Source organism: Martes martes, assembly GCF_963455335.1.
Source record: "Martes martes genome assembly, chromosome: 4".
Lineage (NCBI taxonomy): Eukaryota > Metazoa > Chordata > Mammalia > Carnivora > Mustelidae > Martes > Martes martes.
The window spans coordinates 929,986-948,600 of NC_137891.1; the positions used below are offsets into that span (position 1 = coordinate 929,986).

Below are 18,615 nucleotides of genomic sequence, written 5' to 3' on the forward strand. Positions count from 1 at the left end.
ATGCTCAAGTGCATCCCGCTGTGGCGCTGCAACCGGCACGTGGAGTCGGTGGACAAGCGGCACTGCTCGCTGCAGGCCGTGCCCGAGGAGATCTACCGCTACAGCCGCAGCCTGGAGGAGCTGCTGCTCGACGCCAACCAGCTGCGCGAGCTGCCCAAGGTGAGCGGCCGCCCGCACCTGGGCGCCGGCCTCGCCTGCCTCGCGCGCTGGCACCGGCACCAGGTGGCAGCGGGCGGCGCGGCGCGGCGGGGTCGGGGGGGTCGGGGGGCCGCGGGGGCCGGGAACCTGAGCCGGCCGGTGGGGTCCCACCTGCCGCGCGGCGCCGGGGGCGGGCAGCCCCGCCTGCTGCTCGGCCGGCTCTCGCCCCGGCCGCGCCGGGGCGGCGAGCTCTCCCCGAGGTGGGTCCGCGGGCTCTCCGCCTCTGCCGGCTGCTGCGCCTCCGGGTCTGCTCGCTTTCCTTCTAAGGCCGCTCCGCGGGGGAGACTAAAGGAAGCGGGTCATAAAAGGATTTCCTTTCTGGAGACAGGGTGCTCGGTGGCCCCGTGCCTGGGGGCTGTGTGCCACAAAGGGTGTGGCCCGCCGGGCTTGGTTGCGAGGGCTCTGTCCCTTGCCTTGTGCAGGAGCCTCCGGGATGGACTACCTGTGTGCCTGTCACTTACTGCCTTTTTTTTTTCTTGGTAGTTGTCCAGTCCTTGGCACAGATGCAGGCCAGGGTGGTCGGGGGCTGTGGCAGAAGGCACTGTGGGTCCTGGCGGGCTCCCTTCCTGGGTGGGTAGGAGTGGAGCTTCAGGGGGCGAGGGCAGTCTTGAGGGAGCACGCAGGGAAGGAAGAGCTGCCCGGTGGGGAGCAGGTGAACTTCTCAGCTGGGATCTGGGCTCACGAGGTCGGCCACAGGGCAAGACGGTGGCAGGGGAGGCATCTGAGGTGACGTCGAGAGACCGGGTAGCAGAAGTTAGGAAGGTGGAAGTGTAGCAGGACGTGGGTACACGTTTTTCACTTCTTTTCTTGCTGCGGAAGGGGAGATGAGGCAGGACCCGGGGTTCCTGGGTGGCCTGGAGCAGGCAGAGGCCCACGGGGTCTGTGGCTTGTGATTGGTCTGGAGGGGGCTCTGCCGCCGAGTCCGCCCTCCCCTGACCCTGCTCCCTGCCCGCAGCCCTTCTTCCGACTGCTGAACCTGCGCAAGCTGGGCCTGAGTGACAACGAGATCCAGCGGCTGCCCCCCGAGGTGGCCAACTTCATGCAGCTCGTGGAGCTCGACGTGTCCCGGAACGGTGAGGGACCCGGCGCGGGGCGGGGCTGCAGCTGCGGGCTGGCAGGAAGGGCTTTGAGCACGTGGGCACTCTGGGTGCGTCTCCACAGTGACCCTCTCCTCTCGGTGACCCCCCTCTTCTCGCAGACATCCCCGAGATTCCCGAGAGCATCAAGTTCTGCAAGGCTCTGGAGATAGCGGACTTCAGTGGGAACCCCTTGTCCAGGTGGGTGGTGGCCGCGGCAGGGGCCAGTGGTGGGCCGGGGGCCCTCCACAGCCCTGTCCTTGACATCTGGGACCCCCCCTTCCCCTGGCACAGGCTTCCCGAAGGCTTCACTCAGCTCCGCAGCTTGGCTCACCTGGCACTGAATGACGTGTCCCTACAAGCGCTGCCCGGGGACGTGGGCAAGTGGGTGCCCTCCGGGGGGTGGGGGGGGACAGGCTTAGCCCCACCCCACCACTCTCCCCACTGTCCTTGCTTCCGTCACACCCCACCCGGATCTTTTTTTCAGCCTCGCCAATCTGGTGACCCTGGAGCTCCGGGAGAATCTCCTGAAGTCCTTGCCCGCGTGAGTGGGCACGGGTCTCCCCCGGCCTCTGCCTGCACCGCGGTCCTACGGTGCCTTGGGCCGCGCAGCCCCGGCAAAACCTGCGGTTTGTTCTGCAGGTCTCTGTCCTTCCTGGTCAAGCTGGAGCAGCTGGATCTGGGAGGCAACGAGCTGGAAGTACTGGTGCGGAGAGGGCGGGGCCGTCGTGGGCGAGGCAGGGCTGCCCAACCTCCGGCAGTCCCTCCAAGCCCGTCCCCCGTCCCCATCTGTTATTGCAGCCTGACACCCTCGGGGCTCTGCCCAACCTCCGTGAGCTGTGGCTGGACCGGAACCAGTTGTCAGCACTGCCCCCGGTGAGTGAGGGTGTGGGAGCCCCTGCCTCGCGCCCGGCCATCCCCTGACCCTCCGCGCCCGCCCTCAGGAGCTGGGGAACCTGCGGCGCCTAGTGTGCCTGGACGTGTCGGAGAACCGGCTGGAGGAGCTGCCGGCGGAGCTGGGTGGGCTGCTGCTGCTCACGGACCTGCTGCTCTCCCAGAACCTGCTGCAGCGGCTTCCCGACGGCATCGGTCAGCACTGGCCTGGGCGCGGGGAGGGGCGTGGCTGGCCATGAACCTCAGGCGGCAGGGGGGCGGGGAGCCATGACCCCACCTGGGCTCCAAGAGAGACCCCCGAGAGGGGGAAAGGACTCCGAGGCTGGGAGTCGGGGTGACCGGGTGCCGCACCGGAGGAGCCGAGGTGTCTCGTGGGGGCAGGGTGGGGACGGTGAGCAGGAGAGGGCTCGCAGGTGCGCAAGGCTGTGCTCTCTGGGGCTGGGGAACCCGATGGATGGCGAGAGCAGGAGGACGGGGTGGGCGGCGGGGAGGAGCACTGCCCTCTTCCGAGCTGGTTGCTGCCTGGGCAGCCGGGCCCTCCCTGCCACTCAGCCCTTGGCACCACATGTCCCCGGCCCCAGGTCAGCTGAAGCAGCTGTCCATCCTGAAGGTGGACCAGAACCGGCTGTGCGAGGTGACCGAGGCTATCGGCGACTGTGAGAACCTGTCCGAGCTCGTTCTCACGGAGAACCTGCTGACGGTACGGCTGGCCTGGCAGGACCAGGGGTGCGAGGCTGGGGTGCCACCGTGTGGTGGGAGGCCGCTGGCAGGAGGCACTCGGCGGGGGGCGGGGGGTGCAGCGTGGGGGGTGGGGACCGCCCTGGGGGGCGCCCGTCTCCTTCCGGAGCCCAGCAGGTTTCTGCCGACCCCCGGCCCGCCCTCTCCCTGGCCAGGCCCTGCCTCGCTCGCTGGGGAAGCTGACCAAGCTGACCAACCTCAACGCGGACCGCAACCGCCTCGAGGCGCTGCCGCCGGAGATCGGAGGCTGCGCGGCGCTCAGCGTTCTCTCCCTGAGGGACAACCGCCTGGCTGCCCTGCCGCCCGAGCTCGCCCACACGGCCGAGTTGCACGTGCTGGACGTGGCCGGGAACCGGTGAGTGCCCGCCCGCCCTGCCCAGCCCCCGCCGAGCCGACTGTGCCCATCGGCCGCCGGCGAGCTGACCGTGCCCCCCGGCCGCCAGGCTGCGGAGTCTGCCGTTCGCGCTCACGCACCTCAACCTCAAGGCCCTCTGGCTGGCCGAGAACCAGGCCCAGCCGATGCTCCGGTTCCAGACCGAGGACGACGCTCAGACCGGCGAGAAGGTGCTCACGTGTTACCTGTTGCCCCAACAGCCCCCGCCCAGCCTCGGTAGGTTGCTGGTGATGGGCTGCCGCGAGCCGGCGGGGGGAGCGGGGTTGGAGGGGGCGTCCGGCCCCAGGCAAGCCCAGCCGCCCTGACGCTGGTTTTCCTCAGAGGATCCGGGGCAGAGCAGCCCTTCGGAGAGCTGGAGCGACGTCCCGCCCAGCCGCGTCAGCGTCATTCAGTTTCTGGAGGTCCCCGCGTGCGCCGATGATGCCGAGGGAGCTGCTGCCGAGAAGCGGGTATGGTGGGGGGCTTCCTGGGCGGGCTGCCTCCTCCCTGCCCTCCCCTGACCCCTGCCTGCCCCACCCCGCACCCTTGTGCATGCTGCAGGGCCTGCAGCGTCGAGCCACGCCTCACCCCAGTGAGCTGAAGGTCATGAAGAGGGGCGTCGAGGAGCGTCGAGGAGAAGCCCACTCCCGCCGGCCAGAGTCCAGAACGCCCTCGCCCCTGGAGGAGGTGCCTGTGGGAACCCGCTTGGCACAGGGGGGACACCGGCCCTGCAGGCTCATACCTCGCGGGAGCCCTGAGCGTCTCGTCATCCCGGGTGTGGGGCTTTGAGGCCCCAGGGTGGCTGGGGGTGCTGTCCAGGGCCGAGCGCCCCTCTCCCAGGGGGCAGGGTCGTGTTGTGCAGGGGCTGCAGGGATGGGTGCAGGGGAGCATGTGGCATAGATGTGCAGGGGAAGCCCAAGGCGGCCGCGTTCTTCGTGGCCCAGGGGATGGAGAGCGAGGCCCGGGGGTGCTCATGCAGCTGGCGGGGGCAGCGCCCGCCCCATCCTGCTCCCTTGGAGGCTTCGGGCCACAGGGGCTGGGAAGGGAAGCTTTGGGATCCCGAGGGGGACAGCTGGGGGACATAGGGCAGGCCCACCCGGCCCAGCCCCCTGTCTGCAGCCTGTTTGCAGCGTCCTGCGCCCGTGAGGCCCCGGACCTTCCCCAGACGGGAGCGCGTCTCCTGCGAGCCCGTGGGCCCTTGTCCTTCGGTTGTCCGGGGGAAGGTCTGCGAGGGGCCGTGGCACACAGCTGTTGAGTTGGGCGGCAGTGTGGCTCCCCCGCGAGCTGGGACGGCCGGCCCCCACCTGTGCAGGGGGGAGCCCGCCTCGGCCGCCGTGGACTGAGCCGCGCTCGCCCCGCTGCAGGACAAGAGGCTGAGTACTGAGTCCGGTCTGAGTGAGGACTCGCAGCCGTCGGCCGGCACGGCCTCCCAGGGAGAGCCCGAGGGCCCGAGCCTGCAGGAAGCCGCCCCTGGCCCCCAGGAGGAGGCCGCAGAGGAGAGTTACGAAGAGGTGAGGCTGGCGCCGGGGGCTGGGCAGACGTGGGAGGTGGGAGCCGTGCGCACGTGGCTGGGCCTCCTGGGTGGGCTCCTCCCGGCCCGAGCACGGGGTCCCTCCTCACGGCTGGCTCTGTTCAGCCCACGGTGCGCTTCGCGGAGGACACGCTGCTGCTGCCTCCTGGGGAGGACGGCGAGAGCGAGGAGGGCCCGCCGGAGGCGCCCTGGCCCCTGCCTAGCGGGAGACAGCGCCTCATCCGCAAGGACACGCCTCACTACAAGAAGCATTTCAAGATTTCCAAGCTGCCCCAGCCCGAGGCCGTCGTGGCCTTGCTGCAGGGGGCGCAGCCCGACGGCGAAGGCCTCGGAGCGCCCTCGGGCTGGCACAACGGCCCCCACGCGCCTTGGGCTCCGCGGGCGGAGGAGGAGGAAGAGGAGGAAGAGGAGGAGCCCGAGGAGGAGGAGGAGGAGGAGGAGTCCGCGGAGGCCAAGCAGGAGGAGGAGGAGGCGACCTTGGTGCCCGTGCCCTCCATCAAGGTGGGTTTCTGCTCACAAACCCACTTGAGCTGGGCTGCGCCAGCCCCTCCTGGTCGGGCCGCGGTCCGTGCTGGGGTCTCCAGCAGTTGGCACGGCAGCTCTGGGCCACGTCCCAGGCCGGTGGACACCCCAAGGCCTGCTGACTCCAGGGTCTCCCTGGGCTGCGTTCAGACTGGGGCCCTGGGGTCTGGCAGCTGCCCGTTGCTGCCCGGACTCCTGCTTTGTTTCGGGTCCTCTTCAGAGCTTCCTTTGGGCCACTGTGGTCCCTCATGCCAGTCCTGTTCCTGGCTGCTCCCTGGGGACATGGTGTCCCTGGCTCTTCTGTGCATCGGACGCCGAGCTTCCATCCCGAGCACGGGCGTGAGGCCGTGGCAGCTGAGGGGCCCGGGACAGCCAGACACGGCCTCTGCCCGCTGTAGGGTCCCCCGCCCCGCGGAGTCTGCCCGCTTTGGTGGTGGCGGCCACACTTGTGGGCGGGAGGGGAGGGGCCGGTGCTCAGGCGGTGGCGGTCGTGGTGGTGTCGTGTGGTGCTTCCTGTCCCTGCTGCTCTTGGCGGGCCGGCTGTGGCGGTGGCGGGCGCGGCTCACTGCATGCTGGTCCCGTCCTAACAGGGGGTGTCGTTTGACCCGGCCAATAACCTGCTGATAGAGCCCGCGCGCATTGAGGAGGAGGAGGTCTGTACTCGCTCTCTGCTTGTGCTCTGGGTCCCGGGCTGTGGGCTCTCGCGCCTCCCACCCCTGCCCCGCACGCCCGTCCACTCTGCTGCCCCCCTTTTCGGGTGGGGCCTGGGTGCCCTCTGATGAGGACAGATGGATGGACGTGGCGTTGGGGCCTGGGAAGGCAGCCGGTCTCGGTGGGGTGCCGGGGCGTCTCGGGCTCCTCTGCTTCTGGGCGGAACCAGGTCCTCCGCGGGCCGCGCCAGGCCCACAGGCAGCCCCCAGACGGCCCACGTGTGTTCTGTTTGCAGCTGACGCTCACCATCGTGCGGCAGACGGGGGGCCTGGGTATCAGCATCGCTGGCGGCAGGGGCTCTACACCCTACAAGGGGGGCGACGAGGTGAGGGGCTGCACCCTTCTCCCAGCATCCCTGTCTTTTCTCCAAGAGCCGGTCATGGCTTCGAGGCTTTTCCAGCCGCCCCTTCAGACCTCACGGCTCACTTCGTTCTGGGCCCCCTGCCTGCCGGCCCAGGACTGGCTCCGTGGCTCAGAGGCGGTGTGGGGCGCTGGCGCTCTCCTCGGCGGTCTGCCTTCACTGCCGTATTCGCCCCTGTTGGGTTTGGGGTTGCGAGTCATACCCGGAGATTGACCCGGGCCCTCTGGCTCTATGGGCCTTGCCACAGCGAGCCCGGCCCATGACAGCCCCGGCCTGTCCTCTTCTTCTCATGCCCCGGGGCATCTCTGCAGGCTCCACGGGAGGGGGGGGGGGTTTCCCAGGCCTTGGCCAGCTGCTCCCCCAGCAGGACAGGACGGGGCCCCTTTGCGGCCTCCGTCCTCTCCCCGCTCAGCCCCGCATGTTCCCCAGGGCATATTCATCTCTCGGGTGTCCGAAGAGGGTCCTGCGGCCCGGGCGGGGGTCCGAGTGGGTGACAAGCTCCTCGAGGTGAGTCAGGGACACGTCTCCGGTTTCACGCAAATGGCCCCGGCTGTGTTTGGAGCAGATGCTGCCCCTGGAGGCTGGCCGGGGAGGGGGTCAGCCTCGCAGCCAGCCGGGGAGGGGGTTCAGTCCTGCACCAGACCCTCGGCGGGCGCGTTGGGAAGGTTCCTGGGAGATCGTGTGCCTGTGCGGATGCTGATGCACCAGGATGGAGCCTGAGGATCGGGAGGGGCCCACGGACAGGCTGTGCGCAGGAGCCTCACCGAGCCGCAGTCAGCCAGCCAGGGACCTCGGGTGTCCTTAGTCGCGGGACTGCTTGGATGAGGGACAGGTGGCAGGGGGCTGCAGGGCTGGGGACCTGGGTGTGGGTCAGCAGGAAGGGCACCCTTGTGTTCCCCTCAGCTGGCTCGCGTCCTACCCTGCCCCCACCCCCGGGGGCCGCTCAGGCCACGGGCGTAGTGAGCCCACCGGGAGTCCCGTCTGCACAGGGGTGCACAGAGCACTCGCGGGGCCGTGGCCCTGTCCTGACGGGCGTCGGGTTTCGCAGGTGAACGGTGTGGCCCTGCACAGCGCCGAGCACCACCAGGCCGTGGAGGCCCTCCGGGGCGCGGGCGGCACCGTGCGGATGCGGCTCTGGCGCGAACGCATGGTCGAGCCCGAGAATGCCGTCACCGTCACGCCTCTGCGGCCTGAGGACGACTACAGCCCCCGGGAGTGGCGGGGAGCCGGCCTGCGCCTGCCCCTGCTCCAGCCCGAGTCTGCCGGGGCCCCCCGCCAGCGCCACGTGGCCTGCCTCGTGCGCAGCGAGAAGGGGCTGGGCTTCAGCATCGCCGGCGGGAAGGGCTCCACGCCTTACCGCGCCGGTGACGGGGTGAGGCGGCTGCGGTGGGGGGAAGGGGGTCCTTCAGGCCCAGGGGGCAGGACGGAACTGGGACTCACTGTGCCTGGCTCTCCCCCCACCCCCGCCCACAGGGTATCTTCATCTCTCGCATCGCAGAGGGGGGCGCTGCCCACCGGGCGGGCACTCTGCAGGTCGGCGACCGTGTCCTCTCGGTGAGTGGGGGTAGCGGGGCCTGCTCCCTGCCCCCCCTGCTCCACTCACCACAGGGCACCCTGACTGGCCACGCTCTTGCAGATCAACGGGGTGGACATGACGGAGGCCAGGCACGACCACGCCGTCTCCCTGCTGACCGCCGCTTCCCCCACCATCGCCCTGCTGCTGGAGCGGGAGGCCGGGGGGCCCGTTCCCCCCAGCCCTCTGCCACACTCCCCCCCACCCCCCATTGCAGCCACCACCGCCGCGGTCACTGCCGCCCCTGGGGAGTCCGGGCTGCTGAGGCTGGCCCCTGGCCCGCCGGCTGCTGCCTCAGAGGGGCCGTACCCGGTGGAGGTAAGACCCCGGGCTTCTCTCTGTTGACCCTCACCCCCCGTAAAGTTTGGGGTGACGCATCCCTCCCCTCAGGTAGGAAAGCGGGTGCTCCTGGGCTTCAACCCTCCGCTCTGCGGCCTCCGGTCTGGGGCCAGGCCTCGGGGGCCCTGTTGCGTAGGTTGCTGGGTCCCCACGTGGCCTTCCGTGTGCTTGTGTGCTGTGATGTGGCAGGGACGCCCCCCGCCTCCCCAGCCCCCCACCGTCCCTGACAAGCTGACTGCAGCCACCTGGGCCCGTACGGCCTCTGAGCCGGAGAGGCCCCCCTTTGCTGCTCTAGAGGGTTCATCCCGGCCAGCTCCTCAGGCCCCTTGGTACCCGCAGGAGATCTGCCTGCCGAGAGCCGGGGGCCCCCTGGGACTCAGCATCGTCGGGGGCTCCGATCACTCCAGCCACCCGTTTGGTATTCAGGAGCCTGGCGTCTTCATCTCCAAGGTAGATCAGGCCCCACAGGCGTTCCCGTGCCAGGAGGGCCCAGCCTGGCTGCAGGGCAGCGAGGCCTCCAGCCCGCTCAGCATCCCCCCTCCTCACAGGTGCTCCCACGGGGCCTGGCTGCGCGCAGCGGCCTTCGGGTTGGGGACCGCATCCTGGCAGTGAACGGGCAGGACATTCGGGAGGCCACGCACCAGGAGGCTGTCAGTGCCCTGCTTCGGCCCTGCCTGGAGCTGGTCTTGCTCGTGAGGAGGGACCCACCGCCCCCGGGCATGCGGGAACTCTGTATCCAGAAGGCTCCTGGCGAGAAGCTGGGCATCAGCATTCGAGGGGGCGCCAAGGGCCATGCGGGGAACCCCTGTGACCCCACAGACGAGGGCATCTTCATTTCCAAGGTGAGGCCCCTCCTCAGCCATCCCCGCAGCACCCGACCGCTCAGGGAGGGGACCAGGGCCCGGGTCCGGGCGGATCCTGGAGCGCGAGGCCCGCTCTCCGCAGGTGAGCCCCACGGGAGCGGCCGGGCGCGACGGCCGGCTGCGGGTCGGTCTGCGGCTGCTGGAAGTGAACCAGCAGAGCCTGCTCGGCCTGACCCACGGCGAGGCGGTGCAGCTGCTGCGTGGCGTCGGCGACACCCTCACCGTGCTCGTCTGCGACGGCTTCGACGCCAGCCCCGCGGCCCCGGCCGAGGTCAGTGCCTGCCTCGTCAGCGTGTGTGCGGCTTGGCTTGCGTGCCGAGGGACCGCGTGTGTGCCGGGGGGCGCCGCCGGTCGGGTCAGGCTGTGCTCCCGGCTGCCTGCGCACGACCGCACACCAAGGCTTTGGCGGAGTCCCCGAGAGCGGGTGTGCGGTCGAGCCGGGCAGCACCTGGGCGGGGTGGGGTGCCGGGGGGGCTCTGAATCAGGCGCATGGCGGGGCCGCAGCCCTTCGGGATGGTGCCTTCGGACCCACCCAGGGAAGCCCAGCCTGACCAGGGCCTGTCCCCTGCTGGCGGTTCCTCCCCGCGCGGCGTACGCCCTGGACTGTCTACCTCAGAGCAGCATTCTGGGGGGTGCGTGGGGGCACTGGCTGTCTCCTGCCCAGCCCCCCAGAGCCCCGACCCTCGGCCCCGCCTGTGTGCTGAGCGGCTCTGGCTTCTGACCCCGGCGTCCCCTCTGCGTAGGAGGGTCCCCCACTCCCCACGTGGCCCTTCCTTGCCCACTGCTGTCCCCGGAGCCCCCGGGTGGGAGCTGACGCAGCCGCTTCTGCCCGCAGCCCACACAGGCCCCCGAGGGCTCCTCGCCTGCAGACGGACAAGGCGGTCACTGCAGGTTGGCCCGTTGGGTGGGGGGGGGTGGTCCCTGGGGCGGGGGTCACCGCCGGCAAGGGTTTGTCCGTCGTTGCGTGTTGTCCGCTGACGGGAAGGGAGCCCACGCTCTGCGCCCGGACACTGTGCTGGGGGCCCCACGCCCACGCCTCCGTCTTCACGGGAATCCTGGTGGTTTCTGGGGAGGAGTTTCTCTTAGGCCTTGAGGCTGGACCAAGCAGTCCCAAGGACGCCTTTACCTTTGTTTGTTTCTTATGTGTGTTTAGAGGTGTTTCGATCAGCACGTTTGCTGATTTTAAAGCTTTCTGTCTGAAGAGAAAGACGAAAACCGCCGCACGGTGGAGGGTGTGAGCCCCCGCCGGGTTCCAGGTGGGGTGCGCGCACTTGGCTGTGCCCATCGGGTGACTGTCGGGGGCTTCCCAGCACAGTGGCCAGCAGGCCTGGCAGCCCACCTTGGCTTCTGCGGAGTTTGTGCGGGAGGGCATCCTGGGGACCAGCGGTGGGCAGATCGGCAGGCCTGCCCCGTGCACCCCCATCCCTGGCCCCCAGCTTGGGCGCCCGCACGTGTCTGTCTGTCCTGTGATTGCGTGTCGGGCTCTTGTTTCATGGGATGCAAGTGTTTTTGTTGCTTGTAATTTTTTTTATTTTTTATTTATTTTTTTTTAAAGATTTTTTTTATCTATTCATTTGATAGACAGATCACAAGTAGGCAGAGAGGCAGGCAGAGAGAGAGGAAGGGAAGCAGGCTCCCCGCTGAGCAGAGAGCCCGATGCGGGGCTCGATCCCAGGGTCCCGGGATCATGACCTGAGCCGAAGGCAGAGGCTTTAACCCACTGAGCCACCCAGGTGCCCCTGTTGCTTGTAATTTTTAAGAACGGTTTCTTTGAGGGTTTAGAGATCTGAGTTTTCTATGAATTACATCTTCTAATCTTGTCCTTTGTGCCTTGTGGACTTGGGGTTTTCCTTTGGAATATCTCCCCGTTTTCGAGGTCCTCCCCCACCCTACGCTGTCCTGCGTTTCCTTTGTCCTCCGGGACGTGCTCTCGGCTGGACGGCTGTGTTGTGTCAGCAGTGGGGACTCTGCTCCCATCGTCCCTGTGGGTTTAGAACATGAGGCCTCCTTTACGTGCTCGCTGTGCTCTAAATACAGTTGCTTTTCTGTGTGCTTTGATCCCTACTTGGTCATGTTGCCGTTTTTTCCTATTTTATTTATTTATTTTTAAAGATTATGTCTATCTGACAGAGAGAGACGCAGACACAGTGAGAGGGGACACAAGCAGGGGGAGTGGGAGAGGGGGAAGCAGGCTTCCTGCTGAGCAGGGAGCCCGATGTGGGGCTCGATCCCAGGACCCTGGGACCATGACCTGAGGGGAAGGCAGAGGCTTAATGACGGAGCCACCCAGGCGCCCTGGTTTTTGTATTTTAAAAAATTCCAGAGGAGCGTGTTCTCTCTGCCAGGTGAGCCCGCCGGGTTCTCTGACAAGTCAGCGGGGCCTCGACGGTTACCTTTGCTTTCAGAACACGTTTCCCGCGGGGCCGCGTTTTCCCAGCACGTCCGCGCCGCGCTCTGCTTTCCTTCCTGCCGCTAAGCTGCTTGGAAACCCTGCGTCCGGGTCAGGCCCCGCCAGTCGCTCCGGGAGCCCGGTGTCAGGGGACGGTGACGGCGGCCAGCGGCCCTGCCTTGTGCCAACTTGAAGGGGCCGTTTCAGCTTGCCCTTGGGTGATTGCTTCCGCGTCTGAAGCCCCGGGGTGGGGGCGGGACGCTCGTTCGGCTCCGCTCACCGCCCCCCACCCCGGTCCTCCCTAAACCCGGTCTGCTCGTCTCATCTGCTGTGTTTTCCTCTTGTTTAATGTGAGCGCGTCTGACCCTGTAGGAATCCGGGTTTGCCGAGTGTCTGAGCTCCGCTTGGGTTCTGAACTACAGGCTTGCTTGGTGCCGGCTTGTGCCTGGCCCTGTCTGTCCCCCGACACCCTCCACGGCGGCCGGAGGCGGGACGCGTGTGTGCTTGCCGGCCCTGCTCCGTGGCCGGGGCCTCCTGGGGCACCTGCGCAGCCTCGCGGACCCGGCCGGCGGGCTTGCCTGTGCTCTGTGCCCTCCTCTCGGGGCTCCCAGGGAGGCTCAGACCGCGGAGACGCCGCCCGCGTGCCCGCCAGCCTGTCCGCACTGGACGTGGGAGCGCTCTGCTCACGTCCTTGGCCTCCGGCTCTCACTCGCCGAAGCGCATCTCTCACCAGCTTCCCCGGAGAGCTGGCACCCCGTCCTCGCTCCCCTTTCCCCCTCCTCCCGCGCAAGGGGACGGTGCTCCCCTCGCCTCCTCTGCGCCCCGCCCCCTGCAGGGGCACCCCCCCCCCCAGCTTCGCCACCCGGACCTGCGGGACACACTGGTCCCCTTCATCTTGTCCATATTCTCGGGAGCGAGCCCGGGAGGTCTGAAGTGTTTTTCTCTGGCTGAATCCACGGGTCCGTATGTTCTGCGTGTCTGTGCCCACACTGTGCCCCCCTCGGGCGTGCGGCTGTCTGTCCAGCGTGACGCGTGTCATTTGACAGCTTCCTTGCTCTCCGGGGTGCGCAGGCATCCGTCCGGCTGCCCCAGCCCTGGAGCCGGCCACTTCCAGGGGTCCCCGGCACTGAGAGCCCAGCCGGGTCCGGGAGCCCTCAGAGCCTGGAATGTGGATATTTCTAGAAAGAGAGAAGCTGTTAGTTTGTACTGTTATTTTTCAAGTAGGCTCCATGCCCAACGTGGAGCTTGAACTCATGACCCCGAGATTGGGGGTCATGGGCTTCTCCAACTGGGCCAGCCAGGAGTGCAGGGTTTTCACTAACTTTTGATTTTATGTTTGTGTCTCTTTTTTCATACTGAAGTTCTTTTCAAGTAACGTTATCCTAACTAACGATTCAAAGTGCAGTAGCAACGTTGCCGCTAACGAGGCCGCCGAGAGCGAGGTAAGGTCCCGTGTCCCTGAGGTTTATTCACTGGGACGCGTCACCAAAATACTGAGTCTTCAAGTCACGTGAAGTAATTCTGTGTGTTGTGGCGCCGACTTGGTATACAGTCGGCCTTGCTCGTTTTCAGGCCTTAAGGATGGTTTTAAAGATGGGTTTGGGGCTGGAGCGCGCCTTCACGTGGTCCCAAGCCCAGACCACAGCCGGCTCTTGCGAGGGGTCTGACGACCGTCCCCACGCCCCACTCCAGTCCGTCGCGGTGTGCATTTGGGGTTATCTTGCCGTCGTTTTTCTTTTAAGGTTTTATTTGAGAGCAAGAGAACAGGAGCAGGAGCAGGGGGAGCAGCGGAGGGAGAGGAGGGAAGCAGGCCCCCCGCTGAGCAGGGAGCCCGACGCGGGCTCGATCCCAGGACCCTGAGATCATGACCTGAGCCGAAGGCGGACGCTTCACCATCTGAGGCACCCAGGCGCCCCCCATTCTTTGTTTTTGCAAAACACAAATACATAAGATAACTTTAAACTTGGAGAAAAGTGGCAAGGACAGGTCACAGACTCTCCCTCCGAGGCCTCGTGCACGGCATCCTCTGTAGCAGAGGCCTCGGGCCAGGGGTGCACGAGCATCTGGCTGCCCCGTCTCCCTCGTCTCCCCGACGCTGACCGAGTGCAGGGTCCCAGGGCCGCGCAAGACAGGCTTCAGGGGCGCAGCTCTGCTGGGATGACCGCCGCCCGCTGGAGCCCACTGACGGGGCGCACAGGTGGTGGTGGGTCCCGTCCTCAGCACCCTCCACAGGCTGTCGCCCCGTTTCCCACCGCAGAGTGGCTCTTTCCCCTGCCAGCGTGCGTTTTGTGGGGTTCCTCGTCCTGTTTCCCTCACCGGCACAAGCGGCGCGGTGGCGGTCCCAGCCGGGTTCTGACTCGTGGCTGCTTCCCCACACTGAGGGGCTCCCCCGTCGGCTGGTCCAGCACCTCCCGGGGCCAGTGTGTCGCCGTGGCTGCTGGTTCTGTGCCCCGGGCTCGTGCCCCGCTCTCCCACACAGCCGCACGTCCCGCTTCGCCAGGGAGCACCGGCTCCTCTTGGAAAGTGGTCTCTAGAAGCCAAGGTCTGGGCCTGGGGCCTCCGCACGGCCTGAGGCCGGGGAGCCGGAGCGGCTCCCACTCTGGGAAACCAGAGTGCACGACCTGCCCCACAGGACAGCCCCTCCCTGTGCACGCGCGGCCTTCTCTGACAAGAGAAACCAGGTGGTGGCCTTGTGTGGGTGCTTTCCGCTCAGCCAGGCTGCACACCCTGTCCTCCCTGGACTGAGGGCCCCGCCACGCCAGGGCCTCCCTGCAGCGTTTTGCCCAGCATGTTCCAGAGGGTGGGAAGGTGGGTTCTTTAGCGTCAGTAAATTTGCTTCCGTCAGAATCCCAGCCGTGGCCGGGCCTCCCGCCTGTTCCCACCGAGTCCGCCTGTCTAGGGTCGTTGTCCACAGCTCACAGCCGTCGTACCCGCCGCGTGAGCGGCCCCATGTCTGCTCGATGCCTTCGGCCTTGGGTTCCCTCTTCCCAGCTGGGGGCCCTCCTGGCCTTGCTTCCCGGGGTGCCGCTGCCGTGCCGCCACCTCGTTCTCTCTCGCACTCGGCCTCTCTCGGTGGCCGCCGCACCGGGTCTGTGTCTCAGCCACCCCGTCCGTGGGGGCCGTTCCCGTGGGGGGAGGAGGTCTTCCGTGCCGCCCCCCGCTCTGGCTCCTGCTCTCAGCCCAGGCCGAGATGTCGCCCTCGTCTGTGTGTTCGTCGCCTGTGATCGCTTTCGGGGTTCGCGGTCACAGCACAGTTCGTGGGTGGGCCACGCGCCCTCCTTCGCCCGCCCTGGCCACCGGACCGCGGGCTCGCCCCGGCTCAGAGCCCCCGGGTTTCTCCTGCATCAATTCCTTTACTCCAGAGTCCTTTCTGGGTGCTCACGCTGCAGATTCCAGAAACAGCCACTGGGTGCCCGCGGCTCAGTGTCCACAGTCGGCCTCCCCTGCTTCAGCCACGTCTTGGAGCGGCCCCCAGTGCCCGTGACGTGCATCCGTGACCCGTAGCCACCCCGTGTTGCAGATGGGGTTATGGCCAGCGGCACCGCTCACAGACCTCCCTGCCCCGGAGGCCGCCTCGGCTGGGGCTCCAGCCAACATCTGGAGGGGACCCTGAGACTGGGGGCCCCGCCCTTAGCCTGCTCCTCTCCTCAGGTGTCCCCGGGCGTCATCGCCAACCCCTTCGCAGCAGGCCTCGGCCGCCGGAACAGTCTGGAGAGCATCTCCTCCATCGACCGCGAGCTAAGCCCCGAGGGCTCCACCAAGGTCAGAAGCGCCTGCAGCTGGCAGCCCCGGGGCTGGGGAGTCCAAGGCCAGCAGCCTCTGACTGGCATCCTCTCTGCCCACAGGAGAAGGAGCCGCCGGGACAGACGCCACCGTGGGGACTGGAGGCCGTGGTGAGTGTCTGGGCGCCCCCGCCCTCCGCACCGGCTTCTCGTTGCGCTCTGGCTGCCCCCCACCCACCGAAGAACCACGGGGCCCGAGGGCGGACACAGTGCGCGGGCGGCAGGTGGCTGCAGGCCACTCTTGGTGGCGTCTACCAGCCCCCCGCTTGGGTGCAGACCCGGCCCCTCGCAGCACTGTGTGGATTCTGCCCCCCAGGGCCTGAGCTCGGAGAGCCTCAAGCTGGACTACCGCACTCTAGCCGCCGTCCCCGGCGCTGGCAGCATGCAGAGGGTCAGTGTCCGAGTCACGTCCTTGGCCTGCTGCCCACCTCCCCGTCTGAGCTCTGTCCTGCCCCTGCCTGAGCCCCCGCTCGCCACTGAGACCCTGGGGCATGGGGCTTGCAGGCAAGGCCTGCAGGGGACACGGGACACGGGCGCCCACGCTGGAGCTCTGCCTCCTGATCGGGCCCAGGTCCCTCTTCATCCAGGAGCCAAGCCCTGAGGCGGCAGAGGGCTCAGCCCGGGTCCCAGGAAGCCCCTGCCTCACCCCAGGCTCACTGAGCTGGCTGCAGAGTGGGGGACACAGGCAGCTGGAGGCCCCAGCGGCCTTTGGGGGGTCGTGGTGGGCTTGGCCGGGAACGGCCTGGAACAGCTTCGGGAAGCCGTGGAGCCTGGGGCAGGGGGTGGGGAGGGGCAGGCACCGGGCAGGACGGATCGTTGGGTCTCGTCCCTCCCCCAAGAGCTGCGAATAGTTCTCCCAGAGGCTGTGCCCAGCCGGCTGTCCTCCAAAGGCCTTCAGGGAGGCGAGTGGCCGCCTGCTGGGCTCTAGGAGGCACCGCAGGGAGGGTGGGGCCTGTGCGGGAAGGGCCTGTGGGCTCCAGCAGCCAAGTGGGGAGGCCCGGGAGGGCTGGGGGCCTAGCTCTGGGCTGGCAGAGGGCAGTCGAGGCCTCCCTGGCTCACCCCCGTCATACCCTCAGGGGAGGAGCAGGGGAAGCTGCTCCTGGGACAGCTCCCCCCGCCCCCCCCGTGTGGGGAGAGCCTCTTTCCTGTCCCCCTGGCACGATGGGGGCAGAGGGGAGCCTGGCAGACTCCAAGTCCCTTAGGGAAAACAGTTTCATGCTGGCTGACCCGTGGTTAGGCCGTCGTGCACCTGCTCCGGGCTGGGCTTGGGTTGGGGAATGGAGCAGCCGCTTTGGGCAAACACCCCTACCCCGGGAGCTCTTCCTCGCGGGGCCCCAGCCTCGCCTGCCGCTCACCTCAGCCCTGCCTGACCCCTGCAGGTACTATCTGGGGCAACAGGAGGGAAGACGGCCGAGAGCCCCTGCTCCCCCAGCTGCCAGCAGGTGAGTGTCCGGGGCACCCCCATCCAGAGAGGTGATGCCGGGGGACGGCCCCTCCCCCCCCAGCTGCCCCTCCTGTGAGGGCACAGCCTGTGAGCACCGCCCCGGCTAGAGGTGGCTGGCGGGGGGGCGGGTGCTCCCTGTGGCTCCTGGACAGAATGGGGGCTCAGGGCTGCCTCACCTTTACCTGCCCACTTGTGCCTGAGTCCCTGGGGGGGGCCACTGTGGTCCTGCTGAGGCCCCCCGGGTCTGCTGCATGGGAGGGCCAGGCAGGGCCCTCCCACTCTTACTGCTTGTGGTGGGCGGTAAGCACTGGCAGGCCCAGCTTGGAGGCCAGCTGCCAGCCTCTGCCCCTTCTCAGCAGGCGGCAGACAGGTGAGTGTCGGCCCTGTGCCCCTGGACACCCACCCTGGCCACCGCCCCTCTGGCCCCAAGTCTCTCTGCTCCAGCACCCCCCACCCCCTGGCCCTTTACCAGAACCCCAGTGCCGCCTCCTGGTCCCCGCCCCCGCCTGTTGCTGAGAAACCTGGCTTGGGCTTGACCAAAGGCTCTGTGGTCCCCAGGGATAGAGGGGACCCCGCTTTGTGAGTACTCGGGCCCGTGGGGCACGGCAGTCAGAGGCAGCTGGCGGGGACAGCTGTCTTGGCCTGGCTCAGCTCACGTGTGGTCCCTCCCCAGCCCCCATCCCCGCCCTCCCCCGATGCACTGCCCACCAACGTGAAGCAGGCCTACAGGACCTTCGCCGCTGTGCCTGGCCCGCACCCACTGCAGGACGCCCCCACCCAGGTACGCAGCGGGCAGCCCGCCCTTCCGCCGCGAGGGCCTCTGGGCCGTGTGCCCGGAGGTGCCAGGTCTCAGGACCCACTTCCCGCAGCCCCCCACCCCCGGGGCCACGGCCTCCCCGGAGCAGCTGTCTTTCCGTGAGCGGCAGAAGTACTTTGAGCTGGAGGTGCGGGTGCCCCAGGCTGAGGGCCCCCCCAAGCGTGTGTCCCTGGTGGGTGCCGACGACCTGCGCAAGATGCAGGAGGAGGAAGGTAGGTGGCCACGCGGGCGGGCAGGAAGGCCCGGGCGACATCCCACCTGACGCCCCGCCCCCGCCCCCAGCCCGGAAGCTGCAGCAGAAGCGGGCGCAGCTGCTGCGGGAGGCCGAGGCCGGCGGGCTCGCCCTGGACCTGGACGGGGAGGAGCCGGAGGAGCCGGCGCCCTGGGCCGGCCCTGCCGCAGGGTGAGCTGAGCTGAGCTGAGCGGGGGCGCCCCGCCGTCTCCCGGGTGACCCTGTGCTGGCTGCACCCCACCCACCTGCCCCTCCCGCCCTGTCTCCCATCCCAGGCTCAGCCCCTCGTCCCCCCAGCCTCTCGGAGGCAGCGCCCCAGTGCGCACGGCCAAAGCCGAGCGCCGCCAGCAGGAGCGGCTCCGCGTTCAGAGCCCTGAGCTGTCCCTGCAGGTGCCCGATCGGGCTCTGTCCCCTGCCGAGCGGCGAGCCCTGGAGGCCGAGAAGCGTGCACTCTGGAGGGCGGCGAGGTGAGGCCCTGGTGGCCCCGTGAGGCCGAGCCCAGCCCCACGGCCGCACCGCCCCCCGCCCGCCCAGCACCGCCTCCGCTTGGCCCGCAGGATGAAGTCCCTGGAGCAGGACGCTCTCCGCGCCCAGATGGTTCTCAGCAAGTCCCAAGAGGGCCGGAGCAGGCGCGGGCCCCTGGAGCGGCTGGCCGAGGCCCCCTCGCCCGCGCCCACCCCGTCGCCCACCCCCGTGGAAGGTCTGTGGCCGGGCAGCGGTGGGGGGCCCGCCCCACAGCTCAGACGTCTCCCAACGCCCGCTTCTTGTCCCC

General features: G+C 68.3%; 1 protein-coding gene across 5 annotated transcripts in view; it reads left to right on the top strand.

Moving 5' to 3' along the window:
* The window catches only part of SCRIB (scribble planar cell polarity protein), a gene marked incomplete at its 5' end in the record, with an annotated part of 19,532 nt that continues 917 nt past the window's right edge, over positions 1–18,615 (top strand). For 2 of the 5 annotated variants that reach the window (XM_080800245.1, XM_080800246.1), the window contains 33 exons: positions 1–159; positions 1,154–1,271; positions 1,397–1,475; positions 1,569–1,658; positions 1,762–1,818; positions 1,917–1,980; positions 2,076–2,150; positions 2,219–2,363; positions 2,750–2,868; positions 3,062–3,261; positions 3,350–3,516; positions 3,622–3,749; positions 3,841–3,966; positions 4,644–4,790; positions 4,916–5,311; positions 5,923–5,985; positions 6,279–6,368; positions 6,834–6,911; positions 7,453–7,776; positions 7,878–7,958; positions 8,041–8,295; positions 8,656–8,766; positions 8,865–9,158; positions 9,262–9,450; positions 15,220–15,330; positions 15,414–15,461; positions 15,667–15,741; positions 16,730–16,792; positions 17,468–17,575; positions 17,664–17,823; positions 17,894–18,014; positions 18,119–18,310; positions 18,401–18,543. In XM_080800245.1, coding sequence (XP_080656371.1) covers positions 1–159; positions 1,154–1,271; positions 1,397–1,475; positions 1,569–1,658; positions 1,762–1,818; positions 1,917–1,980; positions 2,076–2,150; positions 2,219–2,363; positions 2,750–2,868; positions 3,062–3,261; positions 3,350–3,516; positions 3,622–3,749; positions 3,841–3,966; positions 4,644–4,790; positions 4,916–5,311; positions 5,923–5,985; positions 6,279–6,368; positions 6,834–6,911; positions 7,453–7,776; positions 7,878–7,958; positions 8,041–8,295; positions 8,656–8,766; positions 8,865–9,158; positions 9,262–9,450; positions 15,220–15,330; positions 15,414–15,461; positions 15,667–15,741; positions 16,730–16,792; positions 17,468–17,575; positions 17,664–17,823; positions 17,894–18,014; positions 18,119–18,310; positions 18,401–18,543 — 4,576 coding nt within the window. The remainder of the gene's footprint in view (positions 160–1,153; positions 1,272–1,396; positions 1,476–1,568; positions 1,659–1,761; positions 1,819–1,916; positions 1,981–2,075; positions 2,151–2,218; positions 2,364–2,749; positions 2,869–3,061; positions 3,262–3,349; positions 3,517–3,621; positions 3,750–3,840; positions 3,967–4,643; positions 4,791–4,915; positions 5,312–5,922; positions 5,986–6,278; positions 6,369–6,833; positions 6,912–7,452; positions 7,777–7,877; positions 7,959–8,040; positions 8,296–8,655; positions 8,767–8,864; positions 9,159–9,261; positions 9,451–15,219; positions 15,331–15,413; positions 15,462–15,666; positions 15,742–16,729; positions 16,793–17,467; positions 17,576–17,663; positions 17,824–17,893; positions 18,015–18,118; positions 18,311–18,400; positions 18,544–18,615) is intronic. The other 3 variants (XM_080800247.1, XM_080800249.1, XM_080800248.1) reach the window with 2 other exon arrangements.